Here is a 12034-nt window from a genome sequence, read left to right as displayed (position 1 = left end):
TAATAAAGCCATAAGCATTCTTAAGGAAACAGGATCCCTACTGAGGAGCAGAAGGGAAAGGCCTGCCTCTGAGGTGGCCCACCTTCCCACATAGTCGTGGGTTATACTTCCCCTCGCTCCAATCTACACAGCAACTCTTGGCCAGTTTACACATGTCAGGTGTTACATGTGTAACACACATCACAGTATCAATACAACAGATCTAGCGGCTGCTTTCTGATTCATGGACATGATTTCCATGGAATTGCAACAGGTATCCCCAACAATGCCCAGTCTGTTTAAGGTACAGACTCTTTTAGGAGTGTCTGGTCTAAAGCAATGTAGAAAAAAAGTAAATAATCTGAGAAGGTTGACTTTTAAAAGAGAAACAACAACAACATTATGAATGGATCTGAATTCTGAACCCAGATCTCTACACCAAGACCTTCAGAGGCAGATACAATCATACTTACGTTGATGCAATGGAATGAATTAGACTCATTAGACATTAGCATATATACAAATAGGATAATATCAAAGGTACTAGTATACCTATGTCCCTCCATCTGGTACTATTTACTCCAGAAGCATTGACAAGGAAGGTGATTTGACTGTACATAAAGATAGTTGGATACTTGTCGAGGAAACAGACACCCGTTGGGTAGTTCTCATGCTGGCAGAAAAAGTGCACAAATGCTTGGGGCATTCTGTTACCTTCTCATCCTCCAGCTCTGCTTAGCACCCAGCCCGCTGTCCGTTTATAGGGCACAGCGTTCTGCCGACAACCAAAAGGAAAAAGATGTGTCTATCATCACAGCATGTGAATTTTTGTCATGTGAACCTAGACAAAGCCAGTCTGCTCCAGGGCTGTCTGTGTACCTGGGTGATTCCCTGCGTGCCTCAGAACCCCCTCAAAATGAGCTCGCAGCTATGTTGCCCAGAAAGCATCAGGTGAAAAAGAAAGGCCCACTTCTCACTTACTGTACTGCTGGCTTGTTTTATGTCCAGAATATTCTATTTAAATAGGGCCTTGGTAGAACCTAATATAACTTGAAAAATGTTATCATTTCTAAAACATCAACATAAACCTCTTGGCTTGAGATGTCAATACACCCAGGAATTACTATGGGCCTGCACAAGTTGAAAATGTCCACAAAGAAATAAAACTGACTGATACGGTAGGAATGTACAACAGCACAAATGCTGGAAATTAAGTTGCCTTTTAAATTGTGTTCACTTAAAAACTGAAAACATTGTACTGCACAAAAGGGATTTAACAAGTCCTAGCATTTCTGCTGTTGTTTCTAAATGCAGCTTCTATCTGCCCCATCTCTTTCTAAAATGCCATAACCCAATGTCCCTCAAGTGTACTTTCTTAAGTACAGATCTGTGAGTTATGATAGTTATAATGCTAGCTCTTCCATGCACAGCTGCTTTCCTTGGCTGGTACAACCCACTGCCGAGATAAATGAACAGCATCCTTTTGTGGGACTTATTGTCAGAAACGCTCTGGTCTCACTTCTGCAAGTTTGATTGGTAACAGAAGCAACTCAAGGAAAAAATATGTGATGCCTGCACTCTGCTTAATAATACTGTCTGTGCATGTGTTATTTCAGACCCAGCTTTTCTTAGCAACCACTGAATAGGCAAAACGAATGTCGGAACCCCAGAGATAATTAACACCAGCTCATTTTGATGAGAAGCATTGTAAACAATCTCTAGACTTGTTTGGGAGCCTGATAATTGTTATCCCTCGGAGTTAGGAATAAAGTATAAATAGACAGATGATTTCAGGTTGCACTCACAGAAACGCAATTGGTAAAAGTGTGTGCCCACCTACAGGCTACTGGATGTAGGAGCATTTTTATTTGTATCATATTACATGAGCAGTAATATCTCACTTAAACGCAGAGCGATGCCCAGGCTTTCCCTCCATGGAGAAGTGGTAATTATCACAGATCTTGGGCGGGCTCTTCAGAAGTCCTAACTTCCTTTTGCTAAATTTTCTTCTGCACAGTTCTTCAAGAATCACTACTGCTTTGTTGTTCTCAAAGATGCAACAGAAGAAAGTTTAATTGTTCCCATGTTGTTCATAGTGCCCTGAAACTTCAATGGCTCTGCAGCTTGCCAAAGATAGACCTCCGTATTCTCCCCCAGGCTACTTACTTCCCTGCTATACACATCATTCCCCCACACAACTCTATCCGTGGTGCCGCGAAAGCACCCGTCTCCTATCTGACAACTGGCACATGAGGCTCAACCACTCAGCAGTTACAGAAACCAGGCAGGTTCTAGTCTCGGAAACGAGTGGATTCGGTAGATTTTCCTTTTTCCGGAGGTTGAAAGCCCAGGTTGCGGCTCTTCCTCTGGCCGCATGCCTTTGGCACTCGCTGCCCATTCACACTTCCATCAGAGCCTGGGCAAGAGCAGTGAGTGAGGTTAGGATTGGAATCTGCCCATTTTGTTGCTCCTTACACACCACCTGGTAAAGGACTTGGCCAAAAAGAGGGTTGACATGTCTCAACCATTTTAAAATAGAAATGATCTATTAAAGAAAGCATCCGTGTTAGGGACTAAAATAATTTTTTATGCCTTTTGTAAATGAGTACCTTACTCTAACAACCTAGGAGGGATGTAGACAAGTTGGGATCCAAAGAAAATGAATCAAGAACCAGACGATGGGGAAAGTTTAGAAACGGCGTCTCTGCATCTGGAAAGGGAAAGGTGGATGCTGACTGTTTCCTGTCCTGAAATATGAAGGAGTCACACCGTATGGCAGCGGTGGTGCCTTCCAGCTGTAACTTTTTACGATTTTATGGCAAAGTATAAGGTTGAGTATTATTTGTTCTTCTCTATAAGGTGGTCATTACAAGGAAAACCTATGCACTAAGGGCAGAGCTATTCGGCTTTTCTTTTGCCAAGAAACAGCTCTTTCTAAGGTTGCCAAATATATTCTAACTAGAGGCCTGAGGCACGAAATTCTTGCAAGAGTAGACCCTCACAGCCCCGGCTTCATCCAGAAGGTCGTCTGGATGGTCGTTCTGCTGTTCAGCCATTCAGTTGATTTGCATATTACGCTTTTATTTATTATTATTTTTTAAAATATATTTTATTGATTTTTTACAGAGTGGAAGGGAGAGGAATAGAGAGTTAGAAACATCAATGAGAGAGGAACATCAATTCAGCTGCCTCCTTCACACTCCCTACTGGGGATGTGCCCGCAACCAAGGTACATGCCCTTGCCCGGAATCGAACCTGGGACCCTTCGGTCCACAGGTCAACGCTCTATCCACTGAGCCAAACCTGTTAGGGCCATATGATGCTTTTATTATTATAGATAATCACTAGGAATCCACCCGTCTCTACTGAGGGCACACCTCCTAGGTGCCAAGCACGACTATTCTAGGAGCCCAGCATACAGAGATGCATAGGACCCGGACTCTGCTGAGGGAGACAAATGTAAACACCGCCCCAGGATAATGGGCAAGTGCTTTGCCAGCAATGGGGCATGGAGTGTGTGAGTTGCATGAAAGAGCAAGTAACTCTAAGAGGAATCTGAACAAGTTTCTCCTGACATTTTGGTCAGGTCTTGAGGGATAAGGTGAGGGTGTTTCAGGCAAAGAAAAGGAAGGAAGGGCATTACTGAGATAAATGGCGAGTGAGCAATGGGAGGCACGGAGCAGCTTGTAGGTAACGTGGAGTGAGAAGGTGAAGAGAGCAAAGTGACTGGAGAGAAGTCTAGAAACACCAGCCCCAAGAGTTCACATAGCTCACGCATTAGGTTGGGTGCTGTCTTTAGGAAAATGGTTCTGACTGGTGGTAAGTAGTGATTGCCAGGATTCCAAGAATCCATTCATTGACCATAGGCTGAATGCATCTGTATTTCTGATATATATGATTATTGGTCAAATGTGTGCCAGTGCTATGTTTAGTAACAACAAAATAAATTTAAAATCACTGCTGAATTTGAAGTAGCTTTTGGTTTATGTAATTTCTCCGTTAACAGGCACTAAGAGGACAGCTCTCATGTTTCTTGACAGAAAGTCTCCATGCAAAGATTGGGAATTACTATTTGAGGTAATGATAAACAATTACACATTTTATATCATGAATGTAGAATGGTTTAAATCATTCATTGTGGAAATGAATGCATTTTAGAATGATCACTCTAGAAGTCATTTAAGGATGGGTTTGAGTGAAGTGAAAGAAAAGCAAGGGCATCAGTTAGAAAGCTGGCCAAGGTGGATTATCATCAGGACCTCCGACAGTGACAGGGAGAGACAGAGGAGAGACTAAACTAGTGAGATATGTAGAAAACATAAATAAAGGATTTGTTGACAGATTGAATGTGGAGGAGAGAGGGGAGGGAGTAAGAACCACTCTCAGGTTTCAAGTTTGAACTGGGAAATGGAGTGTACAGGAATAGAATTGCTGCAGAAGATAATAAGTTTGATTTGGGATATATTCACTTAGAGGTGCCCGAGAGACAGAAAGGTGGAGCCCTCAGATAGAGATGGGGAATGTGAGTGGGAACCCCAGGAAAGAGGCAGAGGCCACAGGTAAAGGTCCGGGAACCACTAGAGTAATTACAAAGAGTAACGGAACCTCAAGAGTGAATGACATTACTCAATGGTGTTGATTGTAAGAAAGAAGCTCAGAAAGGAAAACATCCTAGTCCCTGTGATAGAGGACAAGCTGGATGGGAGAGTGAACCAATGTGGAATAAACTAATTTCCAGTTTCTCCCAGAAATGAATTGTCTTCCCCTCCAAGCCAGCATATCCCAAATTAAAATAAAATTTGCTATAAGTTAGATTGCCAACCCTCTCACTTTTTTCTGCAGAGGCAATACCATTCTTTTTGTCCATCAGAACAACAATAACAAAAGCTTAAATCCAATTCCTCTCTCTCTCCATTGACTATGTCTAGTGTTTATAAGGACTCAGTGTTTCCTTCGAGAAGAATGGTTTTGTGGAAATGCGCTTTCCATGTCTCGTTGCCTCTGGGCCTGTCTACAGGCCTCTAAGCTCAAACTCTTCCAAAACATCTTCTGTAAGGTCAGGCATCCTTCCTGACTCTAGTGACCTCAACTTCTGGTCAAAAATTAATTATTAACACGGAGGAAAACATGTGGTGTCTGATTAACCAGTCCTAATGTAACCTCTTCCATGAGCTAGTAGACCCATGAGCCGAGAAAAACTAAAAACCAAGATGGACAGTCAATCTAGTATTTCTAAAAACGGGGAGGAAATTCTGCTAAATGCAAAAACCTATGGAACTGAACTGAGAAATTCTATAAAATATGACACATTTTCCACTTAAAATTGAACAAACTAAGGCCTAAAAGAAGGCAAAGACATTGCTATTTTCTTTCCCACTCCCGGCTCCCTCTCAGACGCTCAGGTAGGTACCTCAGAACCTCAGGCAGCTGTCACTGCTCCATGTGGGCACTGCTTTCTGGAGGAGCACGTTCTAGTCCCTCACAGCTGCTTCCCCTGCTGCATCCTTTCACAACCCTCACTTCCAGACTATAACGAAGTGGAGGTACAGGAAAACGGCTGTGGAAACCACATCTCCCACCCTGGAAGGTGCCGAGGCTCAGGTGGACAAGAGACAACGGTTGTCACTGTGGCAGAGAAGTCTGGTTGTCCTCCTGTGTCTATTCTGGCCTTCTCTGCACGAGGAGTGTTTAGCTAGATGATGGCTTCCAAGAGTGAAGACTACATATTACATCTTCCCCTCCCCGCCCCAGGTATTCTCGTGAACTGAGTTCTGACCAGCGGCATAAGCAGAAGATACACGAGTCTCTTTAAGAGGCAGCAGGTGCATTCTCTTTGTTCCCTTTTCTTCATCCCCTTTTCCATCCTACTGCCCAGCGTTCTGACGGTCACTGCGCACCCTGAGAATGACTGCCAACCCTAGCGATGGAGAAGCAGAAAGCTGGAAAGAGCCCAGGTTGTCAAGGACTCCGTGGAGCAGAACTCTCATACCAGCCTGAGGCTGCATGTCCTTGGACTCTTATGTGAGAAAGAAATGTTTATCTTTTGTAAGCAGCTGTATTTTTTTTTTCTGTTTCATACACTGAACCTAATCCTAGTTAATGCATAGTATGTGCTGGGAATTACGTTTTTCAAGCACCATATGTTCAGGGTATCAAGGAAGCAGAAGTTGGGAAAGGAGAGGATAACAATTCAGCCTTCTAGGAAGCTGGACTGGAAGGTGTACCTCTCCCTCTCACGCGGCCTGGGACTCTGAGAAGGGGAATTCTTCTAACCCTGTGAGAGGGACAAGGGAACCACCATCCAGACTGTTGGCCAACACCAGATTTGGATCTATCACTTCTTGGTTCAGGATAAATGAAAAGTAAAATAAAATAATTTCTGGGATCTGCTTATATAAAGTTTTAAACCACAGGAGCCTAATAGATGGCGACAGCAGTGAGAACATGGTTAGCTTTGGGGGTGGTGACTGGGAATGGGGACGAGAAGCCCTCCTCAGATACGGGTGCTGTTCTCTTTCTCGATTCAGGGGGTGGTCTCATATGGGGGTGCTCATTTTGAGGAAATGAATGGAGCAGTTTGTATATAATTTATGTGCTTTTATGTAGGTAAGTTATTAATCAACAACACGTTTTCAAAAATAAATATAATAGAAAGAGCATTACTGAAGAATGACAGAAAGAGAACTTCTTACTGAAATAGACATCTGAAGACTAGCGGCTAATCATATGAATACTTGGTAAAGCTGTTTGGCATTATTAATGAGACACAAGGACACATGTACTTTATGAAACCAGAGCAGAAAGCTGTGAGTAGCAAGCAGGCTGCAATGACAAGGAAACTCCTTGAGATTAAAAAAATACATAATTTAATAGCAGAAGTGAAATATGCATCACAGCCTGAAAAGTACCCAATTGGCAGTGCTGAAAATGGAGTAAAAGACATAAAAACAAGCTTGGATTTTTTTATTCAGTTTTATGATGGCAAACCAGTTAGAAAAAGATGAACCTAACTTGTCATTTTAGGCCATGTGCAAAACTCCTTTAAAATACACATAAAATGGACAATTAATTAAAAATTAATGATAGCTATGAGGACTTGAGCCAGAGATCCAGTCATGTTCCTGAAAATGGACCCGGAACAACCATACAAAACAGACTAGTATATATCTGAACAAAACTTTCCTGAATTGAAAAAGACTTACATTCACAGATAAAAGAGTCTCCTTATGTTCCAGGCAATACTAATAAAAGGAAACAAAAATACAGTCATATCCTGGTAAAATGTTTACATGTAAAATATACATAAGATTAAAAAATTAAAGGTTTATTTTTTAAAAAGAGAGAGAGATTAGACCATCATTCAGGGGGAAAAGTAGATTTATGACAGAACAAAATTTATGCTGGTCTCCAATTCTTTTCTGTTATTCTATCAAATGATAGGTCAGCAATTTTATAGAATTTTGAGGGGAAAATTCAATTTTTAATTGAAATGACAGTGACAGAAAGGCTTAATGCCCTACATTCATTCCGTTATTCAGGAAACATTTATTGAACACTTACTATAAGATAGACACTTGGAAATAATTACTTGAAGGCATACTTCAGCTATCTGAGTGATAAAACAAAATTAAGAACTCAAAAATGACCAATAAGAACCAAGACGAATTTAACACTTAAGATTAAAACACACACCGAGCCGGGCCTGCCGGGAAGTGCGGGCGCGTTTTCTCTCGGCTCCGCCACCAGCCGGGGCTCGGGCCCGTGCCCGGGCCCCCGGGACATGGCCTCCCCAAGTGCTCAGGGCGACGTCCCCACCTCCAGTCACTGGGACGACGGCGCGGAGACGGCAGGCTTTAACGCCAAAAGGAAAAAGAAAGTGGCAAAGATATACCAGGCTCTGAACAGCGATCCCACTGATGTGGCTGCCCTTAGACGCATGGCTATTAGCGAGGGAGGGCTCCTAACTGATGAGATGAGACGAAAAGTGTGGCCCAAGCTCCTCAATGTCAACATCAATGACCCACCTCCTATATCAGGGAAAAACCTACGACAGATGAGCAAGGACTACCAACAAGTGCTGCTGGATGTCAGGCGGTCCTTACGGCGGTTTCCTCCTGGCATGCCAAAAGAACAGAGAGAAGGGCTCCAGGAAGAACTGATCGACATCATCCTCCTCGTCTTGGAGCGCAACCCTCAGCTGCATTACTACCAGGGCTACCATGACATTGTGGTCACATTTCTGCTGGTGGTAGGAGAGAGTCTGGCAACATCCCTGGTAGAAAAAGTATCTACCCACCACCTCAGGGATTTCATGGATCCAACAATGGACAACACCAAACATATATTAAACTATCTAATGCCCATCATTGACCAGGTGAATCCAGAACTCCATGACTTCATGCAGAGTGCTGAGGTTGGGACCATCTTTGCCCTCAGCTGGCTCATCACCTGGTTTGGGCACGTCCTATCTGACTTCAGACACGTGGTGCGGTTATACGACTTCTTCCTGGCCTGCCACCCCCTGATGCCCATTTACTTTGCAGCTGTGATCGTGTTGTATCGAGAAGAGGAAGTCCTGGATTGTGACTGTGACATGGCCTCGGTTCACCACCTGTTGTCCCAGATCCCTCAGGACCTGCCCTATGAGATGCTGATCAGTAGAGCCGGAGACCTTTTTGTTCAGTTTCCCCCATCTAGACTTGCTTGGGAAGCAGCTGCCCAACAGGAAGCCAACAAAACGGCAGCCTCTACCTTCAAAGACTTTGAGCTGGCATCCACCCAGCAGAGGCCTGACATGGTACTGCGGCAGCGGTTTCGGGGACTGCGGACTGAGAATCGGACAAAAGACGTCCTGACCAAACCAAGGACCAACCGCCTTGTGAAACTGGCGGTGATGGGGCTGACGGTGGCACTTGGAGCAGCCGCTCTGGCTGTGGTGAAAAGTGCCCTGGAGTGGGCCCCTAAGTTCCAGCTGCAGCTGTTCCCCTAAATGCCAGAGAAGATTCTCCCTCTGGCATTATGTGGAGGTCTCGCCCTTCCATGGAAGGATGGGGAGGGGTGGGATGTCCTTTATTAAAAGGGTTTCTGTCAAGGGTTTTGTATTCCTACCACCCTTCCCTGCCACTCCGTGGTTTGCCTTTGCTTCAGAGGCCAGTAGCAGAACCTGTGTGACACTGGGCACTTGGGGCCTGGGCATAGAGCTCTCCTCCCTCACAGGGGGCTTCGGAGTGCTCTCACTGCCTCCTCTTGTGTTGGAGGAAGTGGGGTTTTAGCTCCCAGCTGCCTTTGGAACCTGCTGGGCCTTGTCTCTGGGACCTTGTGGCTGCTGCCTGGTAGTAAGCTGGACCTTTGAATACCCGCCTCACAGCTCCTCCTGTTCTGTCTGCTTTGGCCAAAGAAGTCGGACGGTAGAATGAAGGCAAGGGGGCAGAGAAGCTAGCCCAGAAATAAGATTGGCCCCTGTTAAGAGCAGCTCTATTAGCTGGTCAGAAATCAAAGCGACAGATGGGAACTAGGTTACTGGGTAACTCCTACTGCTTTTCAGTCTAGAAATCACAGTATTTTCAGACAAACAGGAAGGAATGTTAAATTGTAGGGCCCAGACATAGACTGGTTTTGCCTACCTTTTTTTTTTTTTTTTTTTTTAATCCTCACCCGAGGATATTTTTCCATTGATTTTTAGAGAGAGTGGAAGAGAGGGAAAGACAAATATCAATGTGAGAGAAACACATCGCTTGGTTGCCTCCCGCATGTGCCCTGACCAGGGCCCGGGCTGGGGAGCAGCCTGCAACCAAGGTACGTGCCCTTGATTGGCATGGAGCCCGGGACCCTCTGGTCTGCAGGCTGATGCTCTGTCTACTGAGCCAGACCAGCCAAGGCAGGGATTTTTTATTTTTAATCCTCACTCCGAGGACATGTTCCTTGACTCTAGGGAGAGAGGAATGGAGAAGGAGTGAAACATCAATGTGAGAGAAACATCAATAGGTTGCCTCCCTCACTCGCCTTGACTGGGGATCAAACCCGCAACCTAGGTGTGTGCCCTGACCGGGAATCGAATCTGTAACCCCTTTGGTGCACGGGATGATGCTCCAACCAACTGAACCACTCAGCCTGACTTGTCTGCCTTTTTTTTTTCCCACCTATTCTCTTCCACAAGCCACACAACGTTGCTTTAAAAAAGATACTTTTATTACTATTTTTAGAATTATGTAATACCCAATATATAAAGCAGCCTCGCTTTAAAAATAATAGTTCCTTCATGGAAAAAAATAGTTCCCATCGGAAGGATGAGCTGCTGTTTGGAAACTGGCCCACACTCCCAAAGTGCCCTCCTTGTGTCTCCCTTTCCCGTCTCCCTCAGATCACCTGTCCAGTCCAAACAGGCACCGACTCACTACCAGGGCTTCGTTTGGGGGTTTGACTTACCGCCTTCACTGCGGTCTCTCCTTCCCGGTTGGAAATGTCAGTGGAGACGTTCAGCACCCAGAAAGGGACAGGCTGCAGCCTGAAGGGCGGCAGGAGCCGGAACAGGCCGCTCCTCACTGTGGCCTGAGGCAGCAGCCCTGGACAGCTTTTCCTGTGAGCCACGCCAGCTGTTGTAGACAAGCTCCGGCTTGGAAAAAAAGTGCCTTTTGCTTTAGAGAATCGGGGTATATAGTGTGAAGCAGCCATGCACTTGTACTTTCATGGTCTCTCCAGCACTGTTCTGTCTTGACAAGTGTTTTAATGTGAACATGTCAGAAGCACTCTAGCCACTCTGCTCAGACCTCCCCTCCTTCCCGTGTGCCCTGTGTGCAGAGTGGAGGGCATGCAGCGTGCCAGGCAGCTGGCAAGCCCAGAGACATTAGGAGAGGCGTCTAGACTTAAGTTACGCTCAGCACTTTAGAACCAAAAAAGCTCAGTGATGGGTCATTCTCCATAGCAGGAGTCCCACCTGGGGTGAGTGTGGTGTGGATGGATTAATCCAGAAAGTGGAAGATACATCAAGACAAAGGAAATTCAGGATCCAGAGGTGATGATGTGACAGATACTCCCAGTCTTCTCCCTCAGCAAGTTTGTCCTCTTGTTACAAATGGACAGCAGCAGCAGCAGCACCTCCTGCCACAGCACTCGGGCCTGTCTGTAATACTGAAGGAATTGATGGGGAGAGGGAAGGAGGTGCATACGATCAGGGTCCCGCGGCCACAGCTTTTTGGAACCCAGGAAGCAAGTGGCATTTGCTTCAGTTGTGGCCTAAGAAGGAACAAGTTCATTTGTGTGATAAGCTTTGCTGACATCAGGATTCACCTTGTCGATGAGAAGAAACCATTATCTTTTTACCTTCAGGTGGTTTACTATTCTGTAAAGAATATCTGTAAATACTTTGTACAGAGCCATGTATGAAATACACAGCCATATGTGGTTACTAAAAAAAAAAAAAAAAAAAAAAAAAAAAAGATTAAAACACAGCTGTAAAAATGACTATGAAAGTATCTGCAAAATAAAATTGAAGTTACGCCATGATTTCTTAGGCAAATACAGACACCAAGCCCTGGCTGGTGGCTCAGTTGGTCAAAGTGTCATTTCAATATGCCAAGATTACAGATTCAAGCCCCATCAGGGCACATATAAGAATCAATCAATCTATCTATATAATAGAGGAATATGCAAATTAGCCGGGACGCCCTAACATCATGACCGAACAGCAGGGACCAGAGGCTGCATGGTGCCTGGCCGGGACGAGGGACCTCAGGCAGCGCCCCCCACCCCATGGAGCTTGACAGGAGACCTCAGGCTGCGACCCCCACCCCAGCGCCGGGCTGGGGGACCTCAGGTTGTGCCCCCTGCCTGGCAGGGCTTGACAGGAGACCTCAGGCCATGTCCTCCGCCCCCAGCGCCGGGCCTGGGGATTTGAGGCTGCACCCCTCGCCCGGCACCGGGCTGGGGGACCTGAGGCTATGCCCCCCTCCTAGAGGAGCTTGACAGGGGTGGGGCCGGCCAGGTCTGGGTCTCCTGCGTTTTTGAAGTGCATGCGGGTGGTGGGCAAGGACTTGACTCTAGGTCCCTCAGCATGCCC

The 12034-nt window shown here is 45.5% G+C and overlaps 1 protein-coding gene across 1 annotated transcript; it reads left to right on the top strand.

Moving 5' to 3' along the window:
- Positions 1-7675: 7675 nt before the first annotated feature.
- On the top strand, positions 7676-9070 carry LOC132233590 (TBC1 domain family member 20). Its single transcript, XM_059694530.1, has one exon. The coding sequence runs from the start codon at positions 7760-7762 to the stop codon at positions 8966-8968; it is 1209 nt and encodes a 402-aa protein (XP_059550513.1). The 5' UTR covers positions 7676-7759; the 3' UTR covers positions 8969-9070.
- The last annotated feature ends 2964 nt before the right edge of the window (positions 9071-12034 follow it).

This window comes from Myotis daubentonii, chromosome 4, assembly GCF_963259705.1.
Source record: "Myotis daubentonii chromosome 4, mMyoDau2.1, whole genome shotgun sequence".
NCBI lineage: Eukaryota > Metazoa > Chordata > Mammalia > Chiroptera > Vespertilionidae > Myotis > Myotis daubentonii.
Note: the sequence above shows the minus strand (reverse complement) of the source record. Positions and strands in the feature narration are given on the sequence as shown.

Excerpts from the sequence above, each read along its gene's own strand:
- LOC132233590 (XM_059694530.1), top strand. The coding sequence starts at position 7,760 with ATGGCCTCCCCAAGTGCTCAGGGCGACGTCCCCACCTCCAGTCACTGG.